The sequence below is a fragment of the Xylocopa sonorina genome, chromosome 10, assembly GCF_050948175.1.
Source record: "Xylocopa sonorina isolate GNS202 chromosome 10, iyXylSono1_principal, whole genome shotgun sequence".
Lineage (NCBI taxonomy): Eukaryota > Metazoa > Arthropoda > Insecta > Hymenoptera > Apidae > Xylocopa > Xylocopa sonorina.
Genome location: NC_135202.1, coordinates 12,606,867 through 12,625,553, shown reverse-complemented (window position 1 = coordinate 12,625,553; position 18,687 = coordinate 12,606,867). Strand labels below are relative to the sequence as shown.

At 47.7% G+C, this 18,687-nt stretch overlaps 2 protein-coding genes across 2 annotated transcripts; both read right to left on the bottom strand.

Moving 5' to 3' along the window:
• Positions 1 to 1,534: 1,534 nt before the first annotated feature.
• Positions 1,535 to 14,010, bottom strand: LOC143428260 (uncharacterized). Its single transcript, XM_076902983.1, has 13 exons — positions 13,979 to 14,010; positions 7,932 to 8,139; positions 7,232 to 7,849; positions 6,524 to 7,148; positions 5,645 to 6,460; positions 5,180 to 5,533; positions 3,294 to 3,487; positions 2,993 to 3,199; positions 2,765 to 2,926; positions 2,413 to 2,698; positions 2,110 to 2,347; positions 1,879 to 2,029; positions 1,535 to 1,801 (listed from the first exon to the last, which is right to left on the bottom strand). Exons 2-13 carry the CDS (start codon positions 8,091 to 8,093, stop codon positions 1,535 to 1,537), a joined length of 4,080 nt encoding a protein of 1,359 aa, XP_076759098.1. The 5' UTR covers positions 8,094 to 8,139; positions 13,979 to 14,010.
• Positions 14,011 to 14,867: 857 nt separating this feature from the next.
• On the bottom strand, positions 14,868 to 17,143 carry LOC143427872 (uncharacterized). The gene is made up of 6 exons (XM_076902359.1): positions 16,913 to 17,143; positions 16,510 to 16,822; positions 15,765 to 16,423; positions 15,343 to 15,563; positions 15,122 to 15,276; positions 14,868 to 15,048 (listed from the first exon to the last, which is right to left on the bottom strand). The coding sequence occupies exons 1-6, from the start codon at positions 16,954 to 16,956 to the stop codon at positions 14,884 to 14,886; spliced, it is 1,557 nt and encodes a 518-aa protein (XP_076758474.1). The 5' UTR covers positions 16,957 to 17,143; the 3' UTR covers positions 14,868 to 14,883.
• Positions 17,144 to 18,687: the final 1,544 nt, after the last annotated feature.

The following is an 18,687-nucleotide window of genomic DNA, read 5'->3' as shown; positions in this document are numbered from 1 at the left end:
CGTTGGAACCGTAGCAGATCTAATTACAGATACATCGTCACGCGCGTACAAGATAGTTGGGAGACTTTTCACGTTTCTCGATCGAATGACCAAAACTATAGATTACGATTACGGAGCAACGTAAAGGGAGGCGGAAAAAGAAATTGATGGGGTCGAGATATTTAAAGAATAACCTCAGCCGTAACGTTTAGCGCATAACGCGCGGAGGAGGTGAACGTATCGAGGCGGGAACGAGCAGACGCGATGCGTGAATAAAAATCCCTTTCGGCTCGAGCAGCCAAGTAGAAGCAGAACGTGGATAAATAAGGAAAAAGCCCAAGGGCGGTCCGACGCTTGAATTAGTCGAGCAAAAGATTATCGTTCCGCCCTTTCGATGACCGTGTGACGCTTTGCCGCGACCTCTTTCGTCTGTCGCGTCTAAAACGGAAACGGTGAAATGGTTGGTGAAATCGATCTCTAATCCGAGAAAAGGAGGAGGATCAAGGGTGCACGGACAGCTGAAATCCAGAGAGATCGAATCGACTCGGTTGACCTTTTCACCCTGTTCGCTTTGCTTTCGTCCCGATGCCATTTCCCTCCATGATCGTATTTGGCATACATGTTCACGGATACGTAGCGGGTAAATTAATTTACGCGGTGCCACGAGCATCCTCACTCTTCTTACCCCGCTATCGATCGGTGATGATTTGCCGTAGGTAAACTTGATTTCGTAGGATGTGTAGGATGTTTCGAAAACGGCGATGCGTTCCGTATCGAATAATCGATCGGATTGTTCGTGGATGTTGTTGGACGTTGGACGTTGGACGTTGGACGCGCGGCAGGGTGTCATTAGCAGTATCGACATAGTAACGTAACTAGTAAGTCATATCCGATAATGTACAATGCCGGTGATATCTGCATCGACAACCGGAGGTTCGGATTATCCATGGTGTCACGATTAAACCTGTCTCTCGTTCGGGGTGCGCCTCATCCATTGTACACCTATATAGAATGCCACTCGTAGCCGCGTCGTCGAGTAACCTGGTAAATCCGAGATGAACGATTTCGGAAAATCGAGAAAATCGAGTTTCGAATAAATCTGTTTTCCATTGTCTTCGATTTGTTGTTGGGTACGTTTTATTACACAGTAAGAGACCGATCCAAGAAGAAGGTACCGGGTTCTGGACAACAACTGGATGCCTCTCGTTCAGCTTGTTCCAGGCCGTCGGACCAGGCGCGTAATTTTGGCCGTCCGCCAGCGGAGCTCGGCGTACAGCACGGGCTCGAATTAACCGGTCGACCAACGAAATTGACCTGACGGGATAATCTAGATTCTCTCGTCGGGGCTAATTAACCGCCGCTTCGAAAGTTCAACTGTTCGCGTTTCAACTCTCGTTTCAGTTCGAACGTTCGACCATTTATTTACCTCCTATTAGAAACGAGTGTCGATGGATCAGAGTTCTTGTTTGAACAAGTTCTGTACAGAGTAATCGAGTCGTTAATTACATATATGTACACGATAGTGTGGTATTTTTTTTATCCACGACCGTATGGATCAGCGGGCTCGAGCGAATCGGGAACGTTGCTCGTCCAGCAACGCGGACGCTTCTCCCATGATCTTCGCGCTCGTTCGGACCAGGAAGAGCAATTGGTATTCGTCGGTGACGGCCAGGGGCGCTCTAGTCCTGACCAACGCGTGAAGAACGTTCGCCCTTTCCAGATCGAGCCACCTTTGCAGGGTGATCTCCCTCTCCCGTGGCCCGGCAGCGGCAAGGGTCAGGTCCGCGGGACCCCAGAGAGAAAACTCGAGGACCGCCTTCACCTATGCACAACACGAGGATCGATCTACCAACAATCGAGAACCACCGTTGAATAACGATTAACCCGAATCCTGTTTACCTGAGACAAACTGACCGCTTTCTCCCTCGTCAACAACTCCTGAATCAGAGGCAATCTGTTGGCCAAATTCAGCTGTCGAAGCGCCACAAGGGCACACCGACACAACGAGACCCTTTCCACCTCGCGTTCCACGTTCGTCTCCACGTTCAATCTGTCAAACGTTATTATATACGAGCAATGAGCAAACAAATATCACGTCACCGAGCACGCTCCCCGGGCGCGTTTACCGACCCTTGAAGAAGATTGAGCCTGTAACAGGCATCCTTCTCCTCTCTGGATAGAACCACGTTGTTCAAGCTCTTGGCTGATTCTTCGATTCCACGCGCCTGAAGGCTCTTTAGCGCTGTGACGAATTGAAGGAGCACGAACGAGGCTTCCCTGACGGTTCCCTCGTCGTGCGACTCCTTTGTCGCGGCGCCGAACAATTGTATGGTGCTTAGTTGCAAACGTGGCAGAACGGAAATGGTCGCTAATGGAACGAACAGTTTTATTTTCAACGGTGGGAGAGAGAGAGAGAGAGAGGGAGGTGCGTACCTTCGAGTTGTTTGTTCCACGGGAGACCCGCCTTCTCGGTGATCTCCTTGGGCGGTCTGTCTATAAACTCGATTACGGGTGGTAAATAAAATTCCTTGCGCGACACGTGCGTAGTCAGATCGAAAGCGACGCACAAGGTGACGTTCAAATCGTTCCATGTCGCCGAGCAAAATATTCGTCTACCGACGGTGAGCGACGCGTTTACGTCGATGGCGAAGTGGCTGATTCGCGGATTCAGATTTTTCAAGGCTCGTAACGCTGTCGGCACTTGAGGTGTCTGGCTCAACTGTAACAGACCGAGGGCGTGTACACCGGCGAATATACCATCGCGATCGCCTCGTGATCGACTTACCTGCTCGAGGAATTGCGCGAGGGCTTCGTGATTCGCGACTACCACGGCCCCGTAATTATCCTCGAGGCTGCGATGAACTATGCTACGCTGTCTGCGTTGTCTCAGTCGGCTTCTCCTTGATTCGTCCTCCTTCTGGTTCCAGTCCTGATCCTCTTCGGGGCCCTGTGCGAGGGTGTTTTAAAAAGCGAAAATTTCATTGTTTCGGCAAACGGAACGAATGGTAATCACCTCATCGCCGGTGTAAAAACCGTACGGGGCGTAGAGCTCGCTCTCGGTCTCGCTGCCGCAATACGGGAGCGAGGCTGATCCAAGGAGCGCACTGTCGGACTTCCTCTTGCAACCGAGGCGAGATCCACCGGCATGGCGAAGCTCGAGATTCGAGTCGCACTCCGGCGAGCTAGAAAGGCACTCGTAAACGTGACTGTCGTTAGACGTCTGAAAAAGAGGTAGAAAAAAAGGACTTCTCTGTTGCAGGCTAACGCTTATCGATTAGGTAGAGAATAATCGAAAGGTAAAGTTGTGTATGTACCAGAGAATCGGAGGCGGATGCCGCGGGGAGAGCGAGGAGGCCCTCGTCGTAATCTCGATCGAGAGCCGGCCGGGTGGAAGGACCGTGCTTCTTGACGATCGGCTGTGAGCTCGCTTGGTCCCTGATACTGGCGGTTCTTTGCGGTTTCGAGGGTGCCAACGAGCTGCGCACCTCACCTGTAACATCCTCCGCTGCTGCAGGCACGTCCGCCATCGTCAAGCGCCACGGGTTAGTACCACAAGACACAAGGCATGTCGCGAGACAGGCTAGCGCTACCGTACTAGCGTGCTAGGAGGACGTGAATTCGTGTTTCGGCCAAGTAAAACGGTACTAGAGACGGATAACGCCTATCTATCGTCTCCGATCAACGCGGACCGTAATCTATCCTTACGACCGATTAGTTCGATGTACAGCTCTCCACCTTGCCGAAAAACTAGTCGATCGTCTGTCCTCGTGGTAAATACATGGTATAATAGTATATTATATTATAGAAGATCGACGCATGCGACGTTAGTTGCACCCAGGGGTGGTTAAGGAGAAGAAGATGAGATCAAAATACTGGAACACCGTCGTTCAACACACGAATGAAACGTAAAAATCGAACAGAGATTAGAGAGCGTAATGGTCGCGTGTGATATCGAACGGTTTCTCTCGAGACGCACGGTCTCGTCTCACGGTGCATGCGGTTAACGATAAAGCAGCGCTCGAGATTCGAGGGCCGAGGAGACGGTCGAACGGTCGCAATCCGATAACAATTATCAAAGGAATCGATCGAGGTTCCTTTTTTTCGCTTCGTCGTTTCACATCGTCGAGGCCTCCGTTCGTTCGTCATGAAAACGGCCGGAAAGCATACGCCTCCGATTGAATGTAGGCTCTCTGATTTTTTCAGCAACAAACGTTTATTTCAGACAGATCAATTTCGGAGTTACAAAATTCTATGTAGTCATCGTTCGATTCGTATAATACAAACGATCGGCGCGTGTTGGAATCATCGATTCGCATAATTCCTTTCGTTATTCCTTCTATCCATTCTCTCTCCCCCTATTATTTCTTTTCATTTCATCTATCTTTTAGCCAGCCATTTCGGAACGCCACTAACAGCGCGAATCGAAAGTGGTAAAAAAGAAAAGAAAAGAAAAAAAAAAGGGGAACGGATAAAAATAAACGCGAAAAAAAGGAGAAAGAAAGTGAGAGAAAGAGAGAGAGAGAGAGAGAGAGAGAAAGAGAGTGAGAGAGAGAGAGAGGGAGAGACGGAGCAACATTACCTAAACGCAAACGTATCTCGTTTCATCGATTGACGCTAACGAAAAAGTACAAAGTATAAAAAAAACACGGTGAACAAGAAGATATTATAGGTATATCACAGAAAATTGTGAACCATAATCGTACAACATCTTTAGCAGACCAGAGTTGGTCGATCGGAGAAGTCACACGAGTGTAGAATACGTATATATGTATACATTAGTATAAAGAGAGAGAGAGAGAGAGAGAGAGAGAGAGAGAGAGAGAGAGAGAGAGAGAGAGAGAGAGAGAGAAAGAGAGAGAAAAGAAATAAAACACGAAACGCGTATGGCATATATGAATGTTTAAGAGGACGCCTTTTGGTCTTTTAAATGTTAAAGGTGGAGGATGCGTTTTTCCACGACGATCGTACGTCGACCTGGCGAAACGAGGAACGAAGAAATTAACCGTGAAAGGAGAATAAAAGTTGACCACCGTTGTTGCTCGGCGGTACGCGATCATTTCCGCTTATGACGTATCCATAAAGAGAAATGAAATTCGTCAAGGAAGCAGCTGGTTCGAGGATTCGTGTGAGTATGGCTGTTACAACATCGAGACTTGCCGTGTAAATAATCATTAGTTACATTGTATGGGCCTAAACTTACCCAGATTCGCGTAAATCGAGTCTGAGGTTGTCGTCGAGGCTGTCGGCTGCCAGGACGACGAGTTGGAAGATGAGGACGGCGAGGACGAGGAAGAAGAAGACGAAGACGAAGACGAAGACGAAGACGAAGACGAAGACGAAGACGATGACGATGACGACGACGACGACGACGACGACGACGACGACGACGAAGAGGACAAGGACAAAGGGCACGAGTCGTCGTTCCTCGGCAATGTCGGTTGTTTGATCTCGCCGATTGGCGGCGGTGGTCTGACCGGTTTGCTCGTTGCGTCCAGTCTCGACCAATCCTCCAGGGACTGGTTTCTCGGCGGTGGCGGCGGCTTTCCAGGTCTCACTGTAATACCGTGATTTTGCGATTGTTAATTCGAACGGCAACGTGGTTGTTGGGGTGGGTTAGGCTAGGTCGTAGGGTTAGGCTAGGAGTAGGGTAAAAATGGAGGCTCACCGGCGACGTGCGATCCGGGGGACAACGGCGACGATCGAGTTGTTCTTCTCGCGTCGTCTTTCGAGCCGCAGGAATCGGGTTGATCCTCGCTTATCCTACCGATTCGATCGTTCCCCACAACTTCCACGGCTGCGCCGTCCAGCTCCAACGGATGAATGATCTCTAAACGAGGCTTGGGTTGCGGCGTCGAGGGGATCTCGTCGATCCTCGAGTTGGACGAATGACCGGTAACCATATCCATGTCCTTCCTCGAGCCCATCCTGAGGAATCTTTTCAGAGAGAACCGCGGCCTGCCTCTCTTCTTCTCTTCCCGCACCTCTGTTCCGCAAGTCAGGCTGTCCTGCGACAAGGATATCGTCCTTCGAGACGCTGGATCCGAGACTAGTGGCTCGAGGCTAGTGGGATCCGGAAGGTCCGAGACGGCTTTGCGGAATTTTGGACTGCACGACGAGGCCCTTTCCCGCTTTTCCTTCTCTCTGACCACCGGCGAGTCCGACTTGAAATTCGCTCCAGGATTTCTGGCGAACAGGTTCGAGGTGGTGGTTGGTTCGTCGACCGAGTCAGGCACCGCCGGTGGAGGCGGTTTCGGTGCCATTCGTCTTTTGCTCGGCGAGCGTATCGATTCGGTCGCGAGGCTCTGCCCGTCCGGCGATTCGTCTTCGACCTCGGCTCGGCGGCTCCCTCCTTTGTCCGCGGTGTCTTCCGAAGGGAGACAACTCTCGTTTTTAATTCGATCGTCGGCCGCCTCTTTGGTCGATGTTGTCCGAAACGGTGCTGGCGTTATTTGTTTAGCCGTTAGAGGAGCGACGCTAGTACCTGAAAATCGGATGCAGCCGTTAACGAACGATCGCGACACGGTTGGTCCGATTTTCGACTTACTTTGATTTAGTGCCGGCAGCTGAATCGAAGATGTACGAGGAGAGGACGATGCGAGGTATCGATCGGCATCCTGTTGCGTCGCGTCCCGTTCCGTCGTGCTCGGTTGTTGCGGTTTCGCTGAAATGTTGGACGGCTTTTGAGGCACCGCAGGCTTTACCTTCGATTCCGAGTGTATCGCTCCGTGAAGGAAAGACGGTCTCGGCTCGGTGGCGGTCGCGAACGATGCCTCGGCCTGGCAGCAGGGACGTTTCATCTCGATCGGTGGCGGTGACTTGGGAAGCGCCGGTGGTACCGCGGCTTCCTCCGTTTCGACCGACTCTTCGCTCCTCTTGTCCGGAGGCGTCAACGTCAACCGGATGCCACGGTTATCGAGCGGACCGCACTCCGTTTCTGCTCTCGCGACGGATTCTTGATTTCTCGTTGGCGTCGCGACATCGGTTCGGCTGCAGACGTTCGGCTTCTGATTCTCCGCCTTTTTCATCGCTGAGCTACCAGTAGCTATTTTGTCATTCCCGTCCTGGCCGTTGTCCTCCGTTCTGGACTCGTTCCGCTGGCTGACAGAGATTCTATTGTTGGACGTGATCAGGGGCATATCGGTGATCATCTTGGTACTCTTCGGTGTCGTCTACAACGATCGAATAAAATATTTGTTTAATAGGCGATTAGTTGCCAGCGTAGTTTAATTATCTCGGTAGAACGAATATTGACCTCGGGTTTATCCTCGTTCTCCGAGCGAAGAGAGGGCTTGTTGCACCTGGAGAGGTTCGCGAACCCATTCACGAAACCGTTCACCTTCTTATCGGTGGTGGGTCGCTTGGCCGTTGGCAGAGATTCGTCGGCTCCGAACGGCGTCACGGATACTAACAACGTAGTCTTGTTGCCCTCCGAGTCCTTTTGTATTCTTCCCAGCATCAGGGAGGCGAACGACCTCGTCGAGGCTATCGACGACGTCTTGTTCGTTTCGTTCGGAGAATGGATCTCCGTCAAGTTGGCGGTGATCGTGTTGAAGTTGGTATTGGCACGCGTCAAATTGCCCAAAGCCCGTTCCTCTTCGCTGTCCGGCAACGCGTCGTCGTCTTCGTTTAACGACTCGACACAGTCCTGCCCGTGGTGATCCTTGTGCTCCTCGTGCTGTTCGTCCTCCGCCTCCTGTTTCTGTTTCTCCGTCAAATCCTTGTCCTGCTCCGGGTGCTGCTCCTCTTCAACGTCGGAAAGAAAGTCATCACCGCCGTACCCGATAATCTCTGTCAGGCAGTCGGCGAACGCAACCTTTTTCTTCTTCCTCTTTTGCTCCTTACGCGAGATAGTCTTACCGCGCAGAATACTCTGTGTAATTGCCGAGAATATTAGTAAGTATCCGTGAATATCCCTGAGAATAATAGAAATATTCGATCGGAATCGAATCTACCTGTATCTTAAGGTTATCAGCCTTCGCATAGTTCAACGCTCTGCCAATGTTCAAACGGAACGTTTCTTCGGGCGAGGTGTGCTCCTCCCGTGGTTTGAAACAATTCGAACAGAGTTCCTTCTTCCAAGCGTTCTGCACGAAGCGGTTGCATTGCGTGGACATTGTTGCTTCACTGCAGCGACAGCGAAAGTCCCGTTACATCATCACCCTGGAAAGCAAAACGAGCAAATTTGTTCGATTTTATCTAGTGACGTTGAAACGCGCGACATTCCGGTAGAAAACATTATCCAGCCACCAGCGGATATCAATAAAATCACGCGAAGGAAAAGTAATTTTCCTTTTCAGTGTCGCATTTCGCTTCGAGCAGTCCCTTCGACTCGAGCCGTCCCAGGTTTAAAATTCAATAGGAATTATTCTTACCGAGAGTTATTCTACCACGTACCCGTTACGCGTTAGTCGTGGACAATGTCCTACGCTCTCGTACCTACGCGACGCGTTGTCGTTGAGAGAAGGTTAATCAATCGGATCGAGAGAGAGAGAGAGAGAGAGAGAGAGAGAGAGAGTACGCTTTCCTGTCGACAGCGACCACCGTGAACGCAATCAGGACAATTGACCCGAGCTGGCCGCTCGACTGAATAATTGGCCGGCTTCCGGTCGCGTCGCGTCGCTTCGCTTCGCATCGCATCGCATCGCATCGCATCGTATCGGCCGTACGAGATATTACGTACGAGTATTTAGGTGTAGGTTACCTTCGAGACTTGTTCCCTGAATATCCTCTTCCCGTTTTACAGTTACCGAGGGTAACCGGTACGGTTAACAGGAGCTACCGGGCAGAGCACACTACTAGGCGGAGAAAAGTACAAGTCAAGGTCGAGCTGTAGGTCCGACCGGTTGCGTCATCGTAGGTGTTCCATGGAAACGTGTTACGGTACCATTAGAGCACCGGTGGATCAAGGTGGATAGAAGAGAACCAAAGTAGAGACATTATTTGATATGCAGCTTAAGAACTGCGAGCAGCCTCGCCAGGAATAAAGTACCGTTTCCAATCTCGGTGGCCCGTTACGTCCGCTGCGTTCCATTGGTTCGCGCGGCCTCGCAAACGTGTAAGAAGAGTAAGAACCATCGAAACGGTTGCTTCGTCCATGACAAGGGTCAGATTTAACACACAATGAACGCATGATTCGATGCCTAGATACCGGTAAGTTCAAAGTCTATTCGAAGTTCGAATCTAATTTATCGAGGAGAAAACCGACGCATTCCTCGCTCCGGCATATTCCTTACGTACGAACGGCAGAGTCGAACCAAGTGCGTTCGTTCGGGTTCTACATATATGCGTTTACCGGTCCTAAACGAGGTCAACCGGCTCCGAGCGTAACCACACCTCCTTTTACTAGAAGGCCTGGACTCTGATTCGTGTCCGTGTATCGGACTAAAGCATCCTGAAACTGAAACTTCTTCCCTTCGTTGTGGAGAGAAGCAAACGATTCGATCCTCCACCGATTTACGTAACGCCTCTACCAGCCACGGGTTGAACTCGCGATAGAATTCCAGACCAATCGTTGCCGCGCTCTTTGATGCCTCCGGTTGTTTGAAATGCCACGCGATCAACGCTCGGGGATCGGCTGCCCGTCCTAGGGGGAGACGAGAGAAAGCGCCCATCGTTACGACGTTTCGTTCCTAGCCCAACTCTGAATTTATCGGGAATTTATCGAATTTTTCAAACAACTCCTCCGGAATAGAGAAATATCTATACACTTATTACTCTCGAAGCAGAGAATGATTCGAAGGACGCGCGATGAGCCGGCTTCTTTCACTTTGAGAGTTCACGGACTTTCCCTCGTAACCTATTCGTTAACGATCGTAGTTGTAATTGCCGGTAGTAGTGGTAATTTCAATCGAAGAGGATCATCTCGAATCAAGCCGCGTATTTATTCGATGAAAAAAGCCAGCCTCGCGGAAGCACGACCGATTTCTAATTGCCCGAAGAGGATGTCCTCGATATTTCGCGATCTTGGGCCTCCGTGGCGAGTCCTAGAGCAGGTTACCGTGTCGTCGTCCGGTTCTGGAATCGGCCCGCGCGATATTTCAAGTGAAACTAGCAGCCGCATATATAGATGCTCCAGTGTTCGAGAGTCGGGCGGCGCGGCAACGAGCGCAAGGTCTTGGGACCCGGTTTCCTTCTTTTTCTGCTCCTCTCTCTCTCTCTCTGCTCCACGGTTCTTTCCCGAGTGCTCGTTCCGGGACGACCTAACCAAGCGCGATACAATTAACGCGAAGCCCTAGTTTGCGACCGATGCACTCGCGGCCAGAGTTTTTCCTTTCTTTCGCGCGTTTAATTACCCGCTAGAAGAAACGACGGCCGCCTAACGAGGTCGTTCTCGATTCCGCGTTGCCGCGCGACCAACTAATTCCGATATCCTTGAAATATCTCCCTCCCCGGTCCGCTTTCGACTCGAAACAGTCGCGCACAGTTAGTTGATTAACTCAGGAACTCGATACGATTCCGAAGGATTCTTCTTGAAAAAGTGGTTGGTGGCCGAAACGCGTGTAAAAATTGACCGGAAAGGTGCGCGCGGCGGTGGTTCTCGACTCTCGTGAGAACTCTGGTAGAAACTTGGAAAACGACTTGTCTTTCGCAATAACGCTGTCCGCGTTCGCGCTTACTCGATTCCGTTCGATGGAAGAAACGCTGACCAAATATCCAAATGGTACTCGAGTAACAGCTGTGGAATTTCGTCCAACTTTTTCGTTTCCTTTTCCTTCTCGTTCCACGAAATAAGAAAAAAGGAAGTCAGAGCCGCGTGAATTCGTTGGTAATAAGTGAAAGCATGACCCGTCTTTTCCGACAGATACATATACCTCTACTGGGAGTTATGTTATCTTCAAACTTATGAAAACTACTTTCACAAACAGCTCTCTATTTTAAATATGCATAGAGTTTGAAGAATCCACGGACTCGTCGACGTCACCCCTGATTCTCCCATCGATCGTCGCTAATAGTTTATGAACGACAAGCGGGGACTAATCGTGACATCGGGAAGGGTAAGGTAAAGTCGCGAGGCATCGGAGGACGCGATCGGCACGCGAGTGCAACGGGACGCACCGCGTTTAAATTATTAAACCCTGACCGATTCGAACGGTATTACATTCCTCACCTTTCTCTTCGAGAAAATGTATGGCGTGCGAAAATAGTTTAACGGTCTGCTGGTACATTGGAATTGAATTTCGAGAGTTCCCGTATAATATTTTGGTTAATTGCCGATGGCTGTCTGTAGCTTGGTCATCAGTTGATTCCTGTTGCAATACTTAACAATAGACCGAGCCGACTTTAATTAGAGGAGTGAAAATAATTTCCTCGACGCACCGACACGTTACGCCCTCGATGCTCCTTCAACTATTAAATACCGAAGGAAATAAAGCGTAACCCGTTCTACAACGTATATGATAATCGGAAACTTTTAAGAGAATCGCGTGAAGTCGAGATTCAGGATTTCTTTAATTACATTAAACCGGGATACCGTTACCGTCTGTGTACGTGTGTGTCTCGAGATTAACTACTGGATTACGAGTTCGGAGGACAACCAAAAAATAACGAGTTTGACGTATTATCGGTGCCTACGGAGTAAACGACTGGCAAAACGAGAGGAAGGTGAGCGAGTCGCGACTCGTAAAGTTTTACAAGGTCTTGTGTCGCCTCTCACCCGTCTTTGGTACCGTGTGCAACGCACGACGCATACGCTCTCTCTCTCTCTCTCTCTCTCTCTCTCTCTCTCTCTCTGTGCGTGTGCGCGCGCGTGTGTAGGAATAGCAATCGAGGAAAATGAACGTGGTACGCCAGACGGCTGCTTCCATCCTCGTGAAACGTCTTTCCGTCCGGATGTCGTGTCGTACACGATCCATTCATTTCTAATGTACGAATGAAACGTGCACGCGTCGCGTCTACGACTCCGTGGAGTCGGTCGCGCCGTCGGTACGCATGCGTTCTGACCCTTCGTCGAATACCGCATCCTTCGCGTTCGATGCATTTTATGGGTCAGCTTAAAGTTTAGCAATTTAAGTAATCTCTACTACTCTCGATTCTTTCGCTGTATCATCGATACACACCGAGTGATTCGACTCCCACCTGGCACTTGCAACTGGCTATTATCTTATCGTCGGCAAACGAATTGAAGAAACGAGTAAAAGTAATTAACGAACGGACGCGGTATTTTCGCACGGTTCAGATAGGAACGGAGAACATGCGAGCAACGATCGCAGTTTTAGGGCGGCTATCGGGAGACGTAGCGACGATAAAAGAAGAGGGTCGGCTCTTCCGGTGCGGCATACTGCGTTCACGGCGACAAGATAGACTAGATAGAGATCTCCAACCGATTCAAGCGGTTTAGAAATTCCTCTTCCTGTTGGTAACCAATGGATAACCAATGGAAAGATATCCTTAAAAAAGGCAAAGCAAGGTAACAAGAGGTGGCGCATTATCTTGATGCGCGTTAACGTGCGCGCATTGTTAACGCTGACTTTCATCGCGGCTCTGATGTTCGGCCCTATTAACGAACGAATTCACCCAACTTGCTCGCGCTATTCAATTTATTACTTTCCATCGACTTTCACGGCAGAAACCGCTAGGAGACACGCGCGTATATCCAACGTGTACACGCGTTTACAAGTATAATACGTGTTACGTGCAATCTATGTACATACACGGAGAGTACTTTGCGCGGTTGTTCGACACAAGGGAATATAATATATGTATTGATAATTGGAAAATTGTTCACCAAAGATGAGGAGATATTGAACGGGAAGCGAAAGCCAGGGGAGCCTCGTCTCAGGCTGCGTTACGCACTGTACGTTTGTTACAAGTTTTCTTCTTTTACCTCGAACGCGATCAAACTTTCTACTTATACGTGTACGTGTGGTAGCCAAAGACCGCGAGTGTCATCGACTTTACTCCATCGATATCGCAACGCGTTGTTTTGCTTCGGTTACGATTGCGCAAACATTGTCTATCGGCAATAATTATTATTCTTGTTGGCTGGTAGATCGTGCGAGAAAAAATGATGAATAAATGTTTGTTAAATGATGAACGTTACTCGGATCGTTTCAACGTGGTTTCGTTTTACGTGGTAACAAGAGAATTCACATCCTGCTTTCGTGGACTCGCCGCATTTTTTCAATTTCGATCGTTGCAAACTACTGCTGAGGCTCACCGAAGATGCCCGAACCACTAGGAACCACTCGGGGCTATCGCTGCCGATGCCGCTTCGTTCTTCAACAGTTAATTAATTAATTAATTAATTACCAAGAAACAATTAACAACGCGCGGTCGAATTGTTTTGGCAGACAGCCACAAGACAGACGGACGGAACGGTTTTTCCCGTTACCGTTAGAATTAGATTGTATCGTCTCCTCGATTTCACAAGCGTACTTTCACGTGTCTCTTTCTCGTTGAACGTTTCACGCGTGCTCTTCTGAACGCGATCACGATCGGGAATCGAGCTCTGGATCGTTCGGAAGGATCGATGCGTCAAGAGTGCACGCGACGACGCGACGCCGTCGTGTCTATTCAGCTAAAAATAGCCTGAAACCAACGAGTCACCGACAACGACGATCACGTTTTCGAGACGCTCTCGGAGTCGTTTTAATCCTCCAGTTCCGTATTCTCTCTCTCTCTCTCTCTCTCTGTCCCGTATAGACAAAGCGAATAGAATGGAATAAATAAAATGTTGGTAGAATTCGATCGGGCGACGGAATCTACGGAGTGAAATCCGTCGGTTTTTACCGCAGCGACTTGCGGTTTCGCGCGTTATCGCGTTCACTCGCGTCCCGATTGAAACGGTACCGGTCGACTTTCCCGTGGTTTGTCCCCGATGCGTACCCGTACGTATGTGCCGTGCCGTGCCGTGCCCCGTGTCGAGGTTTCGCAGTTGCTGCTCGAAAAACAAGATCAATTTTCCGAGACGTTCACTGTCTATCCATTTCCACGGCAAACTCCGGGAACTGGAACCGAAACTCGGTGTGTATCACGATGAAACAAATTGCCTCGAGCTTACCTGATCGGGTGTGGAGCCGGGGCAGCTGGGGGAGGGAGGGGGGCGGGGAGGGGGGTTGGTGCGCGTGGGTCGGGGTAGGTAGCACAGAGTCGGTGATTCTCGTTCAGAAACAGACGGAATATATCGAACGCGAAACGATGGGAAACAAAGCGAAGAATATCCTCAGTGGAACGCGGAGGCAGGTAAAATCGTAAAAGCGATCGTGCGTCGCGGCCGGTACCGAGCACACTGACTGACTGACTGACTGACTTGGCCAGTCAGCAGCACGTACAGTCACCGTACTTGCATCAACGCCGGCACACCGGCTGGCATCCATTTCCCCCGCAGCCTCTCTCGTTTCCAGCTTCATTCCAGCTACGGCCTCCGCTCTCGTGCCTTCTCCTGCATTCCGGCAGGGATGTTTCCCGCCTCACACTTCTCCTATGCGACTACCATTTTTCGGATACTCGAACTTTGCGTTTTCTTCTTCCCAGTGATGGTACCATCGAAAAGAATATTTGGAATATTATTTATATTCGAATGTAAATTAATATTTATCATTCTATTGTTACCTACAAAAATACCTGCTCTACTAAATAGCGTAGACAGAAACCATTTATTAAACCTGTATGTCTTACCCCTCGAGTATTATTACCACACATGGTATACCCGCTGTTAATCTTAATTGTGCTGAATGATAATGCTACTAATATACAAGCTAGTACAAATACGAGCAATTAACGCTCGTTGTTACTCGTAACGTTACCGATTCAACGTAACAAGATGGTATTTACGAATACAGTACAGGCTCGGTGCATAATTTTTGTTCTTTTTTTTTAATTAATTCATATGGTAGTGTTGCCAACTGGATGTACGTATGTTGAAAGTAAATGTGACTGTGACGAGTCGTCGGTTGTGCATTCAATTCAATGAACGAGCAAAGCATTCAAAAGTGCGTTAATATTTTCCGAAAGCAGGTAGTCATCCGAGATCACTTTCGATATATCGATAATTGCGTCGGTGGCGCCGTTCAGTTTTTCAAACGCGTTCCTCGCGTGCACAAGCTCGGTCAGAACGTTTTTAAATAGTAGCTGAAAAAAATGTGCATTGAGCGTTTTCTTTACAACTCGTGCGTTGTGATCCGAAAGAGAGAGACTCGCTTACTTCGGTACCGTTATAATTGACAATACCAATGCACCCCGCGAAACCTTTTCCGTGAGTATAATATCCTAATTTCCTTCTACGTAGTCCAAAGCAGAAAACTACGTTTTCTCTCCTACACGCATCGAGCAATTTGTCAATTTGATCGTCTAATCCGTCTAAAATTGCACAATCGTAGGGATTACTTAAACTATATTTTAAATCAGATTACTTACCGCACTTACCATCGAGCTCGACTTTCTCGATATCAGGAGCAACAATTACGAACTTCAGCTTTCTCAGTTCAATACGTTTGCGAACTTGTTTAAAACCGGAATAGTAGCGACGCTTATACTTGGATTTGTTGGGATTTCTCTCGTAAAGTCTCTTTTGGAGTCTGGCAATTTCCTGAAGGAATGCTTCGAGGCTGTTGTTTAAACCTGCTGTTAACATGTTTGTGCAGTATCTGTAAGGTATTTGAATCTGTTTCAAGTCAGTTGATCTCTGTGCGCGTACGTTTACTGGCGAATCGTGGTAGAGACTATTGGTACTCGACACCGAACAGGAAAGGTGGTGATGATGATAAACACTTCAGTAATGAAAACATCGTTTATTGTTTAGATAAATAAAATACTAATACTATCTAAATACAAATCAATGTACTTACTCTCGAAAATTGCGTGAATGTTTTATATTCCGAAAATTCTTCTCGTCCACTTCTATCAGATTCGGAGCCTGTTGTTCGGCGATGCCTTCCTTCAGTCGAAGGGAGAGTGTCTGTTTAACGATATCATTCTCGATCGCATCGATATCAAGACGGGCAATAGGTGATTTGCTAGTGTTTCCCATGTCTTCAACTCTAAGATCGTTTATCTTCTCGATCACATCCGGTCCATAGGATACAGTATCGTCGCAAATATTTATTTCACTTCTACTTGTATAATCGTTACCGTACAGCTTCATCGTACGCATATTTCTCACATAGTTTACATTCTCTATATCTGGGTCCGCTGTAATTTTTAGAGCATTAAAATTAATAGCATCCACATCTTTGCAGATAGCCTGAATTTTTTTACGCTCAAACGCCTCCCTTTTATCCACATTAATTTGTGCTTTGATATCACGATTTAGTAGAATTATTTTCTTCAATTTCGACGGCTGTTTATTTTTCGATACGCACATCCGAAATTTTCTAATCTCTACATTTTTATTCTTATCCAATGTATTTCCTAGCGACGTTGAAACGGCGATACCAACATTTCCATTGCGCACGTTGATCCTAAGTTTAGGAAGTTGTTTATTTATTTTAGTCACCGATTTAGTGCTCTGTAAAACGTTTAAACCAATGTGTCGGTGAATAATTGAAAATTGCTTAATCGTACAGAGTGCATCTTTTTTAAAATAACAGTTACTTCTAAGGCTTCTCGAAGATTGATGCGTATTTTGGTCGATCTCTTGTATCTCTTTAACGAGTTTAACCTGCTCGGTTCCATGTCTGATCGTACCGGTACTAAAATTTGTACGCTACGAATCGGTCTAACAGAATGTTTACCATTACCGACTACACTCCGAAGCTCTGGATACTCGAAACTGTCCAACGTTACCGTATTAGCATCGTTCTCTCCACTGTTTGGACGGTTGTTGTTGTTGCATACAGAACGTCTGATTTCATGTTTCTGACAAAGTTCTGGCCAAGGATCGTTAGGGTTGATATTTCCACTGGTGCTGAAAGGTTTGCAGATTTTTGTTAACGTTCGCTGCATAAAGCATTCATTGGTATTTACCGTAGTTTTAAAAATTACACACGATACTCACTGATAGGACCACATCGAATTACAATTAATCCGTGATCTCCTCATTCTGGTTCATTTATATTTATTTAATCGCTCGTTTGGGTTACCATTTGCGTCGATAAATTCTAACCAAGCCGACCGTATGCGTAAACGTATACGTCACTTATGAATGTACAATTTCCTTACATCCGAGATAACTAATGAGCAAGAGAGACAAGTAGAGAAATCTGTGTGTTTGCAACGATGTATCTGACGTAGTTGTACTTTAACTAAGCTCGGACTAACTTGGATCCTTTTATAGGTTAAGATTAATATGTATCTACACATATATACATACTGTGATGTTACGTCTGTGCACTGGTCGATGGTGCGAAAGCAGGTACGCGGTAACAGCACCGTCAGATCTCGGCGGATGTTTAACATATTCAATATAGACGGACATTTCGGTTGTTGCTAGACAACAATTATAAGTATTGTGTTGTCGGGATGTATATTTCAATAGTTTTATTGTCATTTATTTGATATTTCGCGCTTTAGAGGTAAGGGAGAGGGAGAGAGAGAGAGAGAGAGAGAGAGAGAGAGAGAGAGAGAGAGAGACGATAAAGCTGTAAGAAAGAGTGAGACAGATTATATCGACTCTACCGTAGAACCCCTGTCGCCATCTCTGTGAAAAGTGCTCAAACTGGTCGCACATAATTATCCACAGCGAAATAAACTGCTCAAAGACTACTAGCGCCATCTGCGCGGAGAGCAGTGAAACTAATGACCGACCAGTTTCAGCGCTCCCCCCAACAGATGGCGCTAGTAGTCCTTGAGTAGTTTACTTCGCTGTCGATAATTATGTGCGACCAGTTTGAGCACTTTTCACAGAGATGGCGCCAGGGGTTCTTCAGTAGGGTCGGTATGATCTGTCTCACTCTTTCTTATAGCTTTCTTACGTATCTTTCTCTCTTTTACCTCTGAAGCGGAAAATATGCAAGAAATTGCAATAAAACTACTGAGATTACAAAATTGATGAATGAACGGCATTGGCAGGCGGCATTAAATACGCGTAATCCTTCCTGGTGATACCCCTGTGGCGTTACGGAACCTTGGGGGCCGTCATCGTGATACGCTAGTGCTTTTTGAAGTGTTACGTGATTTGCTGTGTTGACTGGGCATAAAGTAACTTTGTACAGGCGATAGGAATTGTATATAGAATTTTGCAAAGTATCTGTTGGAAGTTATCATTATTGTCGTTTACGAGTTACGGGAAGAAACGAGTGGAAATTTTCATCATGATGTTTTTTTTTTTTTTTTACGTCCTCAACGCAAAGATACTTTGTTCCCGAACGAATAGCAGATTTGAGAAGTGAGTCGAACAAGTTGCTCAATTTTATACAATAAAATGCGACTCGCGTACGTACGGTACGTAAGCAAAGTTGCGGGAAATGTTGTGCATCGCCATCTACAAGTAGGAATAGCAACGAGAAAATAATGACTAATTTGTTACAATATCTGTTCCGTTTTTCGGAAACAATTCGAAATAACATTTCCGACTTTTCCGATCGATTAATCGTATCGTTTCAATGAAACGGAAAAGAAAGAAAATGAACGGTTGGTCGGTTCTACGGGAAATTAGTAATGTATTAATAAAGATAAAAGTGATCGGACATATTTATTGCGGAACAATGTCGTTTGTGAAACGACGAGTGAATCTGTAAGGATCGCCTTTCCGTTGTTTGTTCTGTTTCCGGTGGTGGGATCGGGGACGGTGCTCGTGCGCCAAGCAGCGAAAGGACCTGCGCACGTGCCTAC